Source organism: Crotalus tigris, unplaced genomic scaffold (assembly GCF_016545835.1).
Source record: "Crotalus tigris isolate CLP2741 ecotype Arizona unplaced genomic scaffold, ASM1654583v1 scf7180000018491.14276545383:2951260, whole genome shotgun sequence".
NCBI lineage: Eukaryota > Metazoa > Chordata > Lepidosauria > Squamata > Viperidae > Crotalus > Crotalus tigris.
The window spans coordinates 1,794,374-1,811,479 of record NW_024097037.1 but is presented as its reverse complement, the minus strand read 5'-3'; the positions used below and the strand labels follow the sequence as shown (position 1 = coordinate 1,811,479).

General features: G+C 34.6%; 1 protein-coding gene across 15 annotated transcripts in view; it reads left to right on the top strand.

Moving 5' to 3' along the window:
• RBFOX2 (RNA binding fox-1 homolog 2) overlaps positions 1-17,106 on the top strand; it is a 266,284-nt gene that overhangs the window by 241,681 nt on the left and 7,497 nt on the right. For 6 of the 15 annotated variants that reach the window (XM_039353077.1, XM_039353074.1, XM_039353086.1 and 3 more), the window contains 4 exons: positions 1,822-1,875; positions 1,997-2,089; positions 3,229-3,361; positions 9,170-9,212. In XM_039353077.1, the coding sequence (XP_039209011.1) occupies positions 1,822-1,875; positions 1,997-2,089; positions 3,229-3,361; positions 9,170-9,212 (323 nt within the window). Of the gene's footprint in view, positions 1-1,821; positions 1,876-1,996; positions 2,090-3,228; positions 3,362-5,469; positions 5,583-6,774; positions 6,815-9,169; positions 9,213-9,891; positions 10,723-12,523; positions 17,097-17,106 lie in introns of those variants that run through there. The other 9 variants (XM_039353088.1, XM_039353075.1, XR_005557886.1 and 6 more) reach the window with 8 other exon arrangements.

Genomic DNA, 17,106 nt, shown 5'->3' with positions numbered 1-17,106 from the left:
GTTAAACAGAGCTCCTTTGTTCATTGTTCAGAAATTTCAAATCTGTTCACTTCTCTACCTCATACATTTGATCTAACTTTTATTGCAAATCATTTTGGTTCGTGACTAACAACATGGCATTGTCTGCATACTACACACATTCATATCTCCAAACAGCTCAACATTATAAGTGTACATTATCCATGAAAACATTAAACAAGCAAGGTGATGGTTATACTCTATTTGATGATGAACCATTTGCTAAGCAATTCATTTATTTTCAGGCATGTTAAGTCTTTCATTGTATGGCACTCTTACTGCATTAAGCAACCATTCTTCTAATTCATCACACAAAATGTTCCATAATTAAAGCCTATTCACTTTGTCATATGGTTTCTCTAAATCTTTTTCACCTTCATACAATTCTAAAATGACATTTTAAAGAACAAAAATTTAGTGCACACCCTACCTGCCCAATATAAAGTCACATCACTAATTTTGTTCCTTGTCAGCTCTAGCTACCCTTTCAGTGAGAATTCTGTCAAGCAGTTTTCCATTCCAAGATACATTTGATAGACTAATTTTCTTGTAATTTTTGTTATTCACTCTTTTTACCTTTTCATCTGTATAAGGGAGCATAATCTCACTGGTCTAATTGTTAGGTGCAGATGTGATCTTCACCAATACATTAAAACAGGGGTGTCAAACTGCCAGCCCATGACGAAACCGCGCCCACTCCATTTTCGGCAATGGGAAAAAAGTTCCGATACATTGTGTGATGTCACGTGAAGTTGCGAGTTTGACATGTCTGCATTAAAACAACATATACTGCCACTTCATAAATAAGCCACACCCACATTTTAACATTTCTCTGGTTTCATACTTGCACTTTTACCATTTTTAAACAGTCTCATACTTTTTTATGATTTTGTTTTTATTATTTTTGGCAATAACATTTATAGCATTCATGCCATTATCATATTCATATAAATCTCTAAAATATTGTTTCTAGTATTCATTTGCCTCAGTTGAAGCTCAAATCACTTCTACTCACTTTGCAGAAGACTTCATTGAGTCTCAACTTGATTAGCTACTGTTTTTTATAGGTTTCATTGTCTTGATAGAGAAAGTAATAGAAAGTGTCTCTTGATTAGCAGATGCATCTGCCTTATCAAGGTCAAATAAAACAAGATAAGATAACATTTATTGTCACTAGCAGTGACAGTAGCACATATTAAATAAAATTCTGATACCCCCCCCCTCAAAAGAAGAAAATATATATAATCTGGGCAAATCCTAAGAATTGCACACCACAAATTTAAAATATGTTCTTTGGTTGTGGTCCTTTCCCATTTGGGTGGATGTCTGATGACTTCTAAGACAGGCATTCCTCTCATTCCCTTCAAACGTTCACCAGTATCCTCAGTATTGTGGAACCTTTCCTTAATTAATGTTCAGAGATATGTTAAAAGATCTGAGGTTCTAATTTCATAAATAACACAGTCATTCCTATGTGGCTTCAAATTTTTCATTTGATCTTTCACTACAACCACAGACTTTAAAAAGGAAAGGAAGAAAAACCACAATGCAGTGTAAGCTTCATTTTGAGACTGTGGGAAGGATTTCTCAGAAAGCATTAGTGATTTGTATTTTCTCCTCCACTTATGTCCAGAACACAAGAAATCTGGAAAATGTAGCCTGTTTTTATGCCTAGGAACAATCTGTATGGAAGTGAGGTAACAATTACTAGAAGATAGACTATATCTGTATTCATATACCTGTTTGTTTGCTACCTCACTGATGGAAAGTCTAGCTGCTCACATCTGTTTTTATTTTTTTCAGGTTGGAAATTGAGTCCTGTAGTTGGAGCAGTATATGGACCTGAATTATATGCAGGTAGAATTTAATATTGATTCTTCTATTTCTGCCATTTGACTGCAGTGGTGATTTTATGTTCTCAATCTGCTGTTTCTTTATAACCTTTTTACATTTTTTATTCTTTTTAAAATTAAATTAGCATCCAGTTTTCAAGCAGATGTCTCGCTGGGCAATGACGCTGCAGTGCCCCTGTCAGGAAGGGGGGGTATTAACACTTACATTCCTTTAATCAGTAAGTAGCCCCTATTGGCCCCTGTATTGTTACTGTGCTTGAGTAAACAGTGATCTGTTCGCCCTCTTCTTTCCAGTTTGTATAATATGTACTTGAAAGGATGGGCCTCAGTAGAAAGAAATGCTACTTTTTTGAGCAGTGGGAATGATTCATCCCTTCTTGCAATGCATTTTACAAGCCTGTTTATGGCTGGGGTTTCTTCGATAAGGCTACTATAAGCCTTCTACTACTAAGGCTACTCTGTATGGGAGGGAGTGGAAGATCCAATTGTCTTGGCTTTAGCAATGTAACAGGCCACACTCCAAAGTACATGTTATTCTTGCTACTAAACTGTGAGTCCATTGCAAGCCCCCTTGTGGCATGCTCTTAGAAGCACCTTGAGTTCATTTTGCCTTGTGACTGACTGGTGCCATCTAAGTATCCCTTTATTACATTGTGTTCCCAGCCACCTTCTGAGGTTTCAATATCATTTTGCCCTGGGCCAGTTTACTCCAGCATGATGTGTAATAAAACAGGGCCCAATATAGATGAACCACTTAATGGTCACCTTTGCCAGAAGGTAGGCTCTTGGTAAACTTGATAAACCTCTTCGTTAATTATGGCTGCCTTCATTAGGATGTTTTGTTTGTTTTATATTTAAATGACATCTGATGGAAAAAACTGAGTTGGAAGGAGAAATACTCACACGCACATGCACACGCACACACAAAATTCCCAAGATTAAGCTTATTATGAAAAAAGCATTTTAAGCATTCCCATTCCAAGTAAATAGAAGAGTTATTACCTGCCTGTATTAGTAGTAACTCTATGTGCTTCTCAGACTTTCTAACCAGACTGCATGGCAATATCACAATGGGGTGGAGGAAAAGGGGAAACAGTTTGCAGTTTGTGATGAAGGCATGACACAATGTTAATCTCCTGCATGTTAGGCCTCTCTGCAACCCTACCTTTCCTTCAAGATCATGTCATAGAAAGAGATATGTGAGGCTTCAGAGCTCTAAGCATGCTCCTTCGCAGGACAGGTGCAGAACATCCCACCTCTCTGGAGCTGTGCATAAGCCTAGTTAAATGTGATTGTAATTGACTGGGCAGAGGAACTGATTCTTCTCATATTTTTCCTTGTCTGTCTGTCTTCACAGTACCCAGCTTCCCTTACCCAACTGCAGCCACCACAGCGGCAGCATTTAGGGGAGCCCATCTGAGAGGACGAGGAAGGACAGTGTATGGTGCGGTACGAGCAGTACCTCCAACAGCCATCCCAGCTTACCCAGGGTAAGAATGGAAAACTATCCAGCAGGGATCTTCAGAATAGGACATTCAATGGATTGAAAATAGGGACAGGAGGTGCCAATCCTATAACACTCTGCACTACATCATACTTGAGAAAGGCAATCTAAAACTTACATTTATGACCAGAAAGAATGTTTCATTAAATTGGCAAGGCAACAGTGAAAAAAAGTGTTTTCAAAAATAATGTGCCAATTGTAGCTTGTAACAATATTTTGGCAGCACAAAATAATCTGGAAATAATGGAGGAACATTTTTATAAAAAGAGTTTCCTAAAAGGTGTAGAGTCTGTGGAGGGAGGCCACTTCTTGTTCGCTGAAGTCCAATTTCATTGAATTACCTGGACTGACAAGCATTTTTTGTTAGCTTCATCATACAATGTCTGTAAATTGGTCAGAACAGAACAGTTACCCACAATGGATTTGCTTTCTTGATTAGAGATGTTTTGAGAAGGGTTAAACAAAGATTGAGCAGACATATAATGAAGAGTAGTTTTTGTTTAAACTAGAATAAAAAACAAACAAACCAGGATAAGCAACATATTGTTTCCTTAGATTTTAAAAGTTTCAGTAACATGACAGCAGTAAGATGTTCTTATCATTCCAAAGGCATTGTTGTTTTATTATTTTAAGCATGTTTTCAAGACTGACAAGATTTCAGTATCTCTGTTGTCAGTTTTAATTCTAACATTTCATTTGTATTAAAAATGAAAAACTAGATTCTAGTCTTTCTTGGAACAAATCTAAGCAGAAAAGAAAATACCAAGAGACAGTTGGATACTGATCACTCCTCTTTTAATTAGAATTATATATTAATAGGGGGGATTATTTGCTGAAATACTCCAGATTATGCTAGATCTGTCATAAAATCCTAATAACCGAACAGTGTAGCATGGCTATAAACACTGGGCAGTTACTAGATAGTTATTTTCTGTATATCCCCTTCTCCAATTGTTTATATAAATATATTTTATGGTTCTACCACATAAAGTAACATGTATCTGCATGCAGCATTCTCCATGATTTGCATAGGTAGAATTGCTGTTCATTAGAATAGCTTCCATGTTCATTAGAATAGCTTCCATGAATTACATAGCATTCATGGGGTACCATTTAATGCCTAATTGTTGCTACCCAGATATAGTAAGTTATAAACTTCCAACTAAAATTTTAATTATTCCTTATAGTAACAAAGTATTCCTAGAAAAGAAACCTAGTTCATTGGAGTTTTGCATTTTTTTTGAACCGCAATGGGATTTAAATTGAATATTTCAGTTGAAGATAGTTTAATAATCTGCTCTCAAAAATGATCCTCAGGATAACCCTTTAAATATCTTCAGGATATTTAACTCTTTTCAATATATTTATTTTTATTTTATTTTATTAATATTTTTTAAATTTTATTTATTAACTTTTTGCTCATCTCATAACAAAATGACTGTTTGGCTTACAGTGTAAAACATTAAAATCATAACATAAATATCTCTAAAACAATAAAAATAGAAGTCCAAATCCAGATAAAATTATAATAGAATTTATAATATTTATAATATTTATTATTATAATATTTGTAATAAAATTATTATAAAGGGAAGTCCCAATCCAGATAAAATGATAATTAAAAGATGAGGAGGAAAGGAATAGACTTCCTTATGGTCTAGTACCAATTTGGTTTGGTGGTTCGTACTCAATACAAGTAAATATTTATATTTCTCCATGTGATTAACAGCAAGAAAAGAGGTGTTTATGTAAGCTTCAAAACCTGAAATTCATCTTACAAACTTACCAATTTTACAATATGGGATTTATAAATTCAAAGCACCCCAATAAAAAAGATCCCCATTTTTGCCTCCCCACTGTAATCAATATTATAAATGGCATACTCTGCTGAATTGACATCACTTTCCTACAGTAAATTTTCATTGAGTATATTTATGCTTATCAGCTATGTTTTTGTAGTTTAAAATTGTAGTGGAGTGCAATTCTGCATGATTAGTTTAATAAGTTAAGCTTGCATCACTGTAGAAATCTGATGATTATAAAGCAAATTTATAGCCAAGCTATCCTAGCCTTGTTGTTTGTAACTTCCTATAGGTGGGTGTGTTCTGATCAGTGTGAGAGAAGCTTGGCATCATTTTGCACTCCAGTTGGCATATGGAAAAAAATTACAAGTAATATTGTCTCCTAGCCTGTGATTACATTAACTGGTAAGCCAGATACATATACACAAGGCTCTCATATATGGGGAACTAATGCTTTTTAATATGAGTGATTTAGCATTCATCTATCAAATGATTAAAGTTATAGAAAGCTGTGTAAAGCATGCATTCATAACCAGGGCTGTGGCAAGCTCTCTTTTCCTTTCTTATCTTTCCCTTATCTTTTGCCCTATCAACATAAAGCATACTACTCTATGAAATGTTCCAATAAGTTGTAGTAATTTCACAGTTCATTTCATTCTGGATGTGCTAGAACAAACTATTTAGTAGCTGTTAGATTTGAAAGGGAGCTAGGTGTTGGTGTCTCTGCAGAATGTATCATTGCTATCCACCCAGGGAACCCCCTTTCTTATTTTTCCAGTTCTGCAGCCTTGGATCAATTGCCTAACCCTTTTAGTTCATGATCTCTGCTTGTGAAAGCAATGCATTGTGGGTATTTTTATTAGATTTATTTTTGCTTACTTTGATCAGAATTGAATGATTCGGGGTTTTTACTCTGAGGATGAATCAGTACTTTTAGACGCTAAATAATAATAATTTGCATGCTTGTGTGATCAGCCAAAATTTATTGCATGTCTAAAAAAACAAAACAAAATAGGTGATGTATGGATATCAGAAGTGATCACACAAGGCTGCAAGATGCAGATGAGTACACAACTTTTGGTGTGTTTTTGATCTAGGTGGACCCCAGCACTGGATGAACTACTCCCAATGACCTTGCTTGTTCTACTTGGAGCCCACATGAAAGCAGTTGATTCATTTGTTTAGAGGGTTAATTAAAGCCTTTCCAGGTTAATAACTAAAGTCGAGGTTTTTCAAGTTGTATTTCTCTTCTTCAAAACATTGATATTTTTTTCTTTAAAAAACAACAACAACACTCTATTGTACAGCATAAAGGTTGTTTTCTCCCCATCCCCCCTTTGCATACTGTCTGCCCTTCTGCCCGCCTGCATGCCATGGAAGATGATATGGAGCTGTCTAGCGTGCGTGCGCAAACACAAACTCTGCTGATTTGCTCCTGCCCAAAAGCCCAGGTTATGGATTCATACATCACCCGCCTGTGTAAAATGCATGTGCATGCTGCCGTCCTCAATAACCGGAATGTGTTTTCTGTTCTTTTTTGTTTTTTTGTTTGTTTTTTTGTTTTGTTTTGTTTTGTTTTTGTGTGGATTTTCTGCAGTGTGGTTTACCAGGACGGATTTTACGGTGCTGACCTCTATGTAAGTACATACACTGGAGCCTTCTCATCTCCAACCCATGACAAGCCAGCCTTTTTTTTATTGTTGTTATTGCTGTTCTTGTTGTTGTTGATGATGATGTTTTTGATTTAATATTGTGTTTCAAAATATAATTTTCTTTAATTTTCTTCCCTATACATACATACATATATACATACGTACACACACACACACACACACACACACACACACACACACATATTATATATTAAAGAATGCAAGCATGTTTCTTGTTATTGCACTTAACCCTCAGTGCAAACCTGAGCTAGGTTTTTTGACCATTGCCAGGTTCAATATACTGAGTATTCTTCTCACAAAGTTACTGTGCAGTTCTAATCAGCCTAAGATACAATTAGCAAATTAAAATTTCCATCATTGCCCTTTTAATTGGCATAATTTGGTTACCCAAAATAAAAAGGTTGATCTTGCCTCAGATCTTTCCTTTTCTTTATCTATTTCTTTCTTTTCTTGAGATCTTTGAAAATTTATATAGGGATTGAAATCTAAGGGAACTCAAGGTCCACAAACATATATAGGTGAATTTATGGGCCTTTTATAACATATTAAATATTATACCCAAGTATAAATAAATAAATAGTAGATGTTTTGGTTAGCATTTTGACACTATCTCCTAAAGATGATCATGCATATATCATGTCCTTACTTTGTTCCCCTGGGTCAAAAAAAAATGGCTTTGAAAGAGTATTTTCTTGTACCTCCTCAATCAGCTGGTCTACTTCACAGCAGTCCTTATACCTGGCTTTCCCTTTTGATGCCTTCCAAATTACACTGACTTTGGCCATGGCCATGCTGGCTGGGATTTATAGGAATTGTAGTCCAATACATACAGAAGTCCTCAAATTAGGCAAGATTTAGAATTTAACAAATGCAGGCTCTAAATCAACATATAGGCAGCTAAAACTATCTATTTACTACCTAGAAATCTGTAGATATTTGGTGGTCAAAAGAATAATAAATAAAGAATACTTTATAAATTTGTTAGATAAGCTAAAATACCAAATGGCAAAGTTTTCACTAAATTTAAAATATAATTCTAATTATGATGTCACTGGAAAAGAACAGACAGGATCTTTGTGATGATATATTTGTGATGTAATATATTTATTATTGAAGTTATTTCATTTTAAAAGACATATGTGGGACAATCTTTTCTTGCTTCTAGATAAGTTTTTATCAGTTTTAAAAAGATATTTCCCTTGCAGAAGCTTGATACAATAAATTAGGAGATATTCTGCCTAATAAAAAGAATTATTATAATTCTATTTCAAGTTGTTGTAGGCATTGCTTGTGCACTTTTCTATCTTGTTTAGATTTCATTATGTCATTTGTATAGAAAAAAAATAACTATTGTTCCCCTTTCCCCCAGCACTGCTGAATTATTATTTTATACAGAGGAGATGCAGTGAGAATATAAACAAATGGAGGACATCTCTTGAGTTGTGCTTTAATGCAATATAATAATAAGTATACAGCTGGATAATTCCCCAGCTCTAGCACAATGTCCCCTATTACAAAATATCCTTGATATTTACTTAAGGTTTAAAATTATAATTTTAAAAAATATTTAAATAGATATGTCATTCTTTGAGACTGGTAAGAATAAATCTCTCTCAAGGTGGATGAACCAAACTTTCTCCATTGTTTTCATTGCTAAGTGAAATGAACAATAATAGTGACATCTCGGTCATTGACTCATAAGCCATGTGTTTTCTGCTGTTTTAATTGGCATGTATCAAATGGGTGCTGTTTCTCCATAATAATTCACCAGCAATTCATTTTCTCGCCTCTGTGGGGAAGTCACTATTGTGGGAGAAATGAAGAAAGCATTCTTAAAAGCAGGAATAAAGGAAGGTTTAAAAGAAATTGTTCTCATGAAACTCAGTTAATAGCAACGTATGGAACTGAGATGATATGAAGGTAGAAGGAGAAAACAGTCCTCTCAGGTTCCACTCATCTTTTGCTTTTCTATCATTTTCTTATCCTTGTCTTCCTTTTTTTTTCTGGGGCAAACTTCCCTAACTATTTTATTTTCAGTCTAAAGATTTATTGCTCCCTGGCATTAGAAATGCAGGCCCAGGGTGCAGAGGGTAGGTGTGGGAAGTAACAGCTTTGATCACAGCTTCCACTAGTGTGGTTTATTTATTTCACAAAAGCAGTCATCCTAAAGGGCCAAACCTTTGGGTGAAACATGTGCTTGCATCCTAAGGAAAGAAAAGGCTGGTAAGCCCTTTGCTGGGTTTTTGTGTTTGTGTGTGTGTGTGATTGTTTCCCTCAACAGCTGTGTTTTTGAATTGCTCTTCCTGTGTTCTGTTATAGAATAGTCTTACAGGAACCAATCATTAGCGCTAAAATACCTCAGGTAGGAGTGCCAGTGTGACCTGCCAACCAATCAGATTGTGAATTGCAGTGGGATAAAGGAAAAAAATGAATTAATACTAACAGTTTCAATTAGAGATGGGAACAGAGTCTTTTTAAAAAGAAAAATATAAGGCCAAGATATGTTTGTGAACATGTAATCAAAACTCTCATTTGCCTCAGTGCTGCACAAATCCCATAATATATAGGAAGGTTTTTGAAACATAGGTAGCAAACTAGGAGAAATTTTTGTGTATGTGACAAGTGCAATACAAACATGTATTATTATTTTTTGTCTGTGTATTTCTTATCCATACTTTCTCAGAAGCTTATATATGCTAGCCTTCTTGAAAGAAAGCTTTGGAATGCTAGTCCTATGCTTTCTGCTTTTAAAAATAAATAACCTATTGTAGAGAAGCACAGAAGTGAACACATTAATTGCAGGGTATTTAAAAAAACACTGAAATCATTGACTCTCAACTATTTTTTGAAATACAGTAAATCTCAATAATAAGCAGTGTCAAGATACCAGCTTCTAAACAAGAGGCAGAATGTAGCGTGTCATGATAATGACAGAACAAAAGTAGAGGTCTTTACTAGTTAAACTTTTGAAACAGATGTGTAGACTCTGGACCTCAGTCTTGAATGGAGAACTCTGACTCTGGATCCATTTTTCTCCCCAGCTTGCAAGTCCACTGAGTTTGAGAGATTCCAGCATAGAAAGCTCCTAATGGAGACCAGCTAACATGTGGAGCTCAGTTCTGTGAGATTGCAAGCTATGCTTTCCCCAACTCTCCATCATATCACCAAACCAAAGGGAAAATGTAAACCTTGCTTGCTATAGAATAAAAGCTGTATATATTTGTGCTCTCTGAGCTTGACTGTTTATTTGCAGATGTTTCATTAGCCAATTCTATCAAGTTGGAATTACCAAGGAGAAAATAATACCTCTACCAACACTGGCAGGAGAAGCTACTATATGTAAACAGGAAGCAAACCCTACATTCTCTAGCACTCATGATGTTACCTTGTTAGATAATGAAATCTCTGCAAACTCAGGGAGCACCCAGGATTCCACAGTTCAACCTTGAGCTCCATATATTCTCTTCTATTGGAAAAACTGGGACATCTCCCCTATTTCATTTTCCATCTGCTAAGCTCCAAGCACTAGGATGGTGAATATTTTGGAGTGTTTTCACAAAACGATAAGCGTGCTCTGCAATTTTTACACCCTTATTGTGTGGCAGAATATTTTTTGCTAATAATACTGGAACTCTGCTTTCTCAGAGATGCAGCCAAAAGTGTAACAATCTGGATATAAAGAGACTCTCTTAAATTAAATTTAGTCTCCTGGGAAAGTTTAAATCTTGCATCTGAATATGGCTTAAGCTTAAATAGTGCTCTCAAAACATTTTCTGTGTGACCTAGTCTTTCCTGGATAAATGCTGACAGATCAAATACATGGTCAGTAGCAATTATTATGACCACAGGGTAATTTTCTAGTTGCTACAGTAAGAGGAATTCTTTTATATATATATATATATATATATATATATATATATATATATATATATATATATATATATATATATATATATATATCTGTAAATATATCAAATATATTCTTCAGTGTATTCTGAAATATTTTACTTTTTTATGTTTAAGAACTTCCAATCTATGTCTATTAATACAATAGGTGGGATCCTCTTTTTTATTTTTATTTGTTTTGTTTTCAGCATTTGAATCTACTGTCCCAAACCCTCAAATTAGATAGTATGTTTAAAAATTTCTAAGCATATATCTTGTGTTAAAAGTATTTATTTAGGATTAATGTTCACTCAGTACTTTGAGGGGAAAGCTTCCCAGCATATGAGGATTTATAATAGTTTTTTAAGATGCATACATTGATGCAGAAATGCATTTATGAATCAGTACCTGCAAATATTAAATGAAGTAGAAATTCACCCGTTCCAGCATTATATATTTGCCACCCAGAAACAAATGTTCTGACAAAGTCTTGACTACATGTATGGGAAAGCAAGCATATTTTGTCCAACTTGCACCTTGGAAAAAAACCTAGTCCATTATTTGAGAACAAAAAGAGAAACTTTAAGCAACATCCTATGCATAAAGTTTCAACTCTCCTCATTCTCTGCTTTATTGTAAAACGGGAGGAGATAATCAGAGGAAAAGGAAAATTCCTTAGCTGTCTAGGCCTGAGTTACAAAGAGTTTTATGTGTGACAACCAACACCTTGAATTGTATCTAGATGTCAACTGATAACCAGTGCACTTGATGAAATAGAGCTGTCACATAGGCCACCTTCTGGATCAGTTTTTGTTTTCAAATAATCTTTAAAAGCAGCTCCAGGTAGAACTTACTGCAATAGTCCAAATTAGAAGTGACCAAGAAAAAGACTTCTGAACCCAGGAAGGGGTGAACTAGGCATAGTAGATAAATCTGCAAAGTCCCTCAATGCCATGGCTGCCATTTGCTCCTTCAGCAAAAACTATGACTCCAGGAAGATCCTTAATATATATACACCAATTGTTCCTGGGAAAATGCAATTTTATCTGGACATGGACATTCCTTGGAAATGGAGGGTTCCTGAATTCACAGCCATCTAAACCTTATGAGCATCTAGGAACACAGAAAGAACCTTGACAATATCTCATTATTAGCCTAACCACCCAGAGTTGTTACCCTGTGGTAGGATGGGTGGCCAATAAATGATAGGTAGGTAGGTAGATACCGGTAGATAGACAGATAGACCTACATATTAATGGTGGCTGACCCCGTCACATGAGCTTTCCATTAACATTTTTGTTTAGCTTCTGCATTATTGAAAAAAATACTTAAATCATTTATTATTTATCCATTTATTGGAATATATAAAACCAGATACGTTTTGGTGTAGTTTTGTTTATAGTTTACCTTGATACCTGCTATTTCCATTGACTTACAAGAACTGTGAAGAGCAGTAGATTTTATTTCAGTAATTGTCATACATTGTGCTGAGAATACAAATAGGAAACTTGTTGCATATTGTAGGTCTCTTCAAGTCTACATATGATGGGGAAAGGTTAATAAAAGATGCTTATAGCAACACTTGAGACATATCAAGCTTAAATGAATTCCAGACAAAATGAATGAAATTAATCTCCATCTTCCCCCGTGGCTAAAGCAGCACTTGGACTGTCCCACATTGAAATTGACAGCTGTGCAGTGAAGGGCTCTTCCCTTTATCTGTCTATTTCTGATAATTTGATCACTGCCATGTTATAGCAACCTTTTCCTCCTTTCTATTTGCAACAGAGCCTCAGGGTTGCCTTACCTATAGGACAAGAGAATCTGTCATCAAATGCCTAATGATGCCTTTTTGAGAAAGTAGTCCACTCAAGGTGAAAAATGAAACACTCCGTCTAAATAATTAAAAAATTGGGATATCTATCATGAAGATTATATTATTTGAAACATAGGTTTTTATTGTCCAGATATAGATAAATGTGAAACAACTGGTCATGGTCTGTGTCTTTTACTGATTAACGAAACTTGCTAAATTCTAGAATATACTATAGTGAATTAAATAATATTTGATTGGGTGCAGGCAAATATAAAACAGATGGAAGGCAGCGAAGGGGAGGGAAAAAGTGTTAGTAGACAAGTCTTCTGTCAAAGCAGCAGAAACCGTGGATATTATAAGTAGCTTGGACTTATTCCATGGAGTTTTAAATAAAATTGACAGGGCAAATTAGGAGTCCCTAAAATTTCACATTTCAAAAATCTTTTCTGGAGTAAGCTTATGCCAGAATTTATATATCTGTTTCATGTACATCTAAAATTCTTGTAAATTGAGGCAAAATGTGTACATATTATGTTTTTTCTTACCCTAGCTAAAGTTGACTTGCTAAATTTTCAAGCAGGCATCATCTATTTTTTTTTTGTATTTTTATAAATGATTGTATGTTTTAAAAAATAAAAATTTTCAATTAAAAAAAAAAGCAGGCATCTATTGATTTAATTAAATGCCCATGTTCTGTTGTCAGGAATATGTTTTGATTCCACTTCTTGATTTTATGTAATGTACATCTAATGAACATGTTCAGATGACATCATGCTGTTGTCAGCTGCTCCCCTTGGATAATTGACTAATCCCATGTGCCAGAAATGCATAATTGCCAGTAAGTGGGAGTGGTCATTTCTAATATATTCTAGTCTATTTCTGCTCCTTTTGCATCCCTGTGTGGTTCTGGGGGCCAAATAGCAAAAACATAAAATGAGAGACATATAAAAAGAAGGAATAGATAACCCAGCTGCCTTGATAGTTTGCAGTTCATTTAGCTTCAGGCTTAAACCTAACTAACTATCTCAACTAACTGTAGAATTCGTTTTCCACAGTTAGCTAAGATATTTGTATAGTTCCTCTTTGACCCAGTTAAATGTGTTGTGCATATAGATAAAAAAATGCAACTTTCATCACATAGATAATGATCATTCATTTATATACAGCATCCACTTTTCTAAATAATTTCACATCTGTATCAGTGCCTGCTTACCCTAAAATACCCATCAGCTATTTTTAGCTTCATTTTTCCAATGAATTATTATTTTTCTTTTTTGTTGTTATTGTTGTTTATTGTGCAGTCAGCTGAGAAATGTTAACATCTTGCTCGAAATCTCTCAATGGAGTCTCTGTTCCCTTCTCTGATATAACAGATGGGTTACTGCTTGTTATGATTATTAACATTCATGGTGTGGGACAGGGCTAGGGTGGGAGGTTTCTTTTATATTTTGGGGTACATGGGAATTGTTTAAGATTTGGAATGTTAACTCCAGTGGTGACTGACTGTTTATGTAATAGCAGGTTGTTGTGGCTGCACGCTCTAGTAATTGAGGCTGTGTACTTCACTGAGCTTGTGGTAGAGCCTAGGGCAAAACTGCTGTCCCAAGAGAATGCTGGGATAGATAGAACTAGCCAATATGAGTCTGAATGTGTTGACTTTGCTGGTTGTTTTTTAGTTCCAAATGTCAGCATGCTTAGTTTTATTTTCATTTTCATATAATTAATAAATGTTATACCATTCCCCATCCTAATTCCAGTCCTTTTTTTCTTTATAAGAAATGCAAGTCAAAATGACTTAAATGGGAAAAAAACATCTTTAGTTTCAAACTGCATCTTGTCCTGTTCACAGTTGGGCTGAACTCAGCTGATTATCTCAAATGTCAAATTTAAAAAATTATGTTGGGAATAGAGCACACCAGGCACATTATGAGACAAGCTGCTCAGCAATCAGTGTTGCCAAAGACCAAGATGAATACATCTGAGCATGCCTGAATATCAGATATGTTGAAAGTTCTGCAATCTGGATTTTTTTTATCAAGAAAAGGGAAGCCGATGTGTTTGAAGCTTTGTTTTAGCAAAGTTCCTTGGAATAAAATTCTTCTTCTGCTACTATTACTCAGTATAATGAAATAAAGAGCTTTTTAAAAATCAGAATAGAGACCGTTATGAGGAGAAGCACTGGAACTGTTGTTCGTTTTGTGATAGGAGGAGATTTGAAGTGGTGGCTAATTTTGGAACCCTATAAGTGTATCATTGCCCTTCCTCTGTCAAAAGAGCTCTATAAAGTATAGACATTTTAAGGTCGCTGTTCTTTCTGAGAAAGAGGAGACTCAATATTCTATAGTAATTGCTATAGATTTCCCTTTACTTATTCTTATTTTTTTTCTTTTCTAATTTTCTCTTTCTGCATTTATTATTTTTAATTTACTTTTTTTTAGTTTGTATTAGTAATATTTAACAATATTACTGTATAAAAAAGTAACTGCTACAGATTTCCCTGTAATAGCTGGATAGAAGGAAGCTAACACTATGTTCATACTTAGTTTGCAATCATGAAAAATCTGTTTCATACCATGAACACATCTGCATTTTCATTCCCAATTCCTCCTCCTGTACATTTAGGTCTTCAGAACTCGGTAAAATTAATTAAACCAGGCACTTGGAAAGTTAATTACAATTACTTGATAAACAACTATTAATGGTTGATACAACTATTAAGGAAGGGAAAAAGTATTTCTCTGAATTGTATACCCTTGTGGCTGATTCCTATGCTTGATAATTCCATGTGGGCCTGAAATAATAGAAAATAAAAAGCTGGTAAAACAATGTATTTCAATAAGCCAATTTAGATTGGCTCACTGAATGAGTATGAGGAGTTTTTTTGAGTTTCAGAGGAATCTTTATTCAGTTTTACAGTTTTGTATTTTTTACTAATTGTCAAAACATCCAGTCTTCTAAAGTTTAACACTGTTCTTTATAGCTAATTGTTAATTGATATAATTTCAAGACTATAATTATTTGCTGCCATGACTTTTAATATGTGGAGGCCTCTTACATGTTAAGTGAGATGAGATTTCCGTGCACAGGATTTTTACAATTATCTTGTTATTGTTGCATTGGTTACCTTTAATACAATATTTCTGCCCTGAAATTACAATGAAATGTGCAGGTATCTGCTTTCTTTTCATAAAGATTGCACTGGTTAATTCCTAAAGCAACACTATAATAGGTATAGCACTAAAACAAGATTGTTTCATAAATTCATTCTTCCAGCATTCAGCTGAACTACTAATTAAAAGGAAACAAGTTTCTGGATATTAATGATAAAATAGCTAAAACATACTGGTTATTCTGTAATATGAATAATTGAACACAGTCCCTTCTTAAAGAATTAATGTTTAAGACAGACCCGCTAAAGTTAGTTCTATGAAAGATTGACGAAACAGGCATATTTGTAATTTTGAGAACTTGTTATGAATATTCTCACAAAATGGCTGTTTTGAAAGCTTGCCCATTTACTAAATGGTTGCCAAGGTGAACATGAGCCAAGTAAATAAGTAAGAAAGTTTACAACTCATACATATATGCACATTAATGTTTATAAGAAGAAAAATCCCTCTGTAGACACCCATCATTTCTGATTTCTTAGATAATTCCTTTTAAGTCCAGATTTTCTTTTGAACCCAGATACATTCTAAAAAGGACAGATCCTGTTGCTTTGTACCACACTGTCTTCCTATTTAAAAAATAAATGATAGCTATGAAGTAATTAAAACTGGAAGGCAGCTTCTATCATTGTAGGAAATGTAAGAAAGGAAGAGGATTGTTTTTTACCAAGACAGGATTATGATGTCCCAGGCATAGGAAAAAAATAAAAGGAAGGCCATATGTAGCTAAATGAAGACTCTTAAAGGTTAAGCATTACAATCTGATATACAAAATCAGACAAGAGCTATTACAGAGAATTTGGCAAGAAAAAAAAGATCACGATGTAGCAGTGAATTTAAAGCCATTAAGTTCTAAATTATGTGAAGGAATTGGCAAGGAAGAGACTGTAGGACAGAAGATACAAGAAGGAAGATGGTACTTAGATTATTGGAAACATAAAGAACTTGTTTTAGAGAGTTCATTTTAATGTGCCTTCCATATATGGAATTCGTTTCGTAAACATTAGCTTGCGTAGATGTTTGACTTGAATTTATAGCCCTGGTGGGTAACAGTGCAGTAGACTTTTTATGGTGATTATGATCAGGGTGGACTAAAGAGATGTATTAGCATCTTTATTTTTGATATTCTTGTTAATAAATTGACCTACAAGTACTATGATAGTATAGACTTTTCCATTTGATTTCCTTAATTGATATAGGACTTTTCATCATGAAATGTGTTGGGGAGATAGCAAAATATATGTGGATCAGGGAATACTTTCATAATTAAATGTGACATGGGAGCTGATGCAGTTTGAAACATTTCCTCTGTACCTGTGTTGTGTAAATCACTCCACTTTATTTAAGGAGAAAGATATCTATAAAGTCAGTTCTTTTTTTTCCCTGCA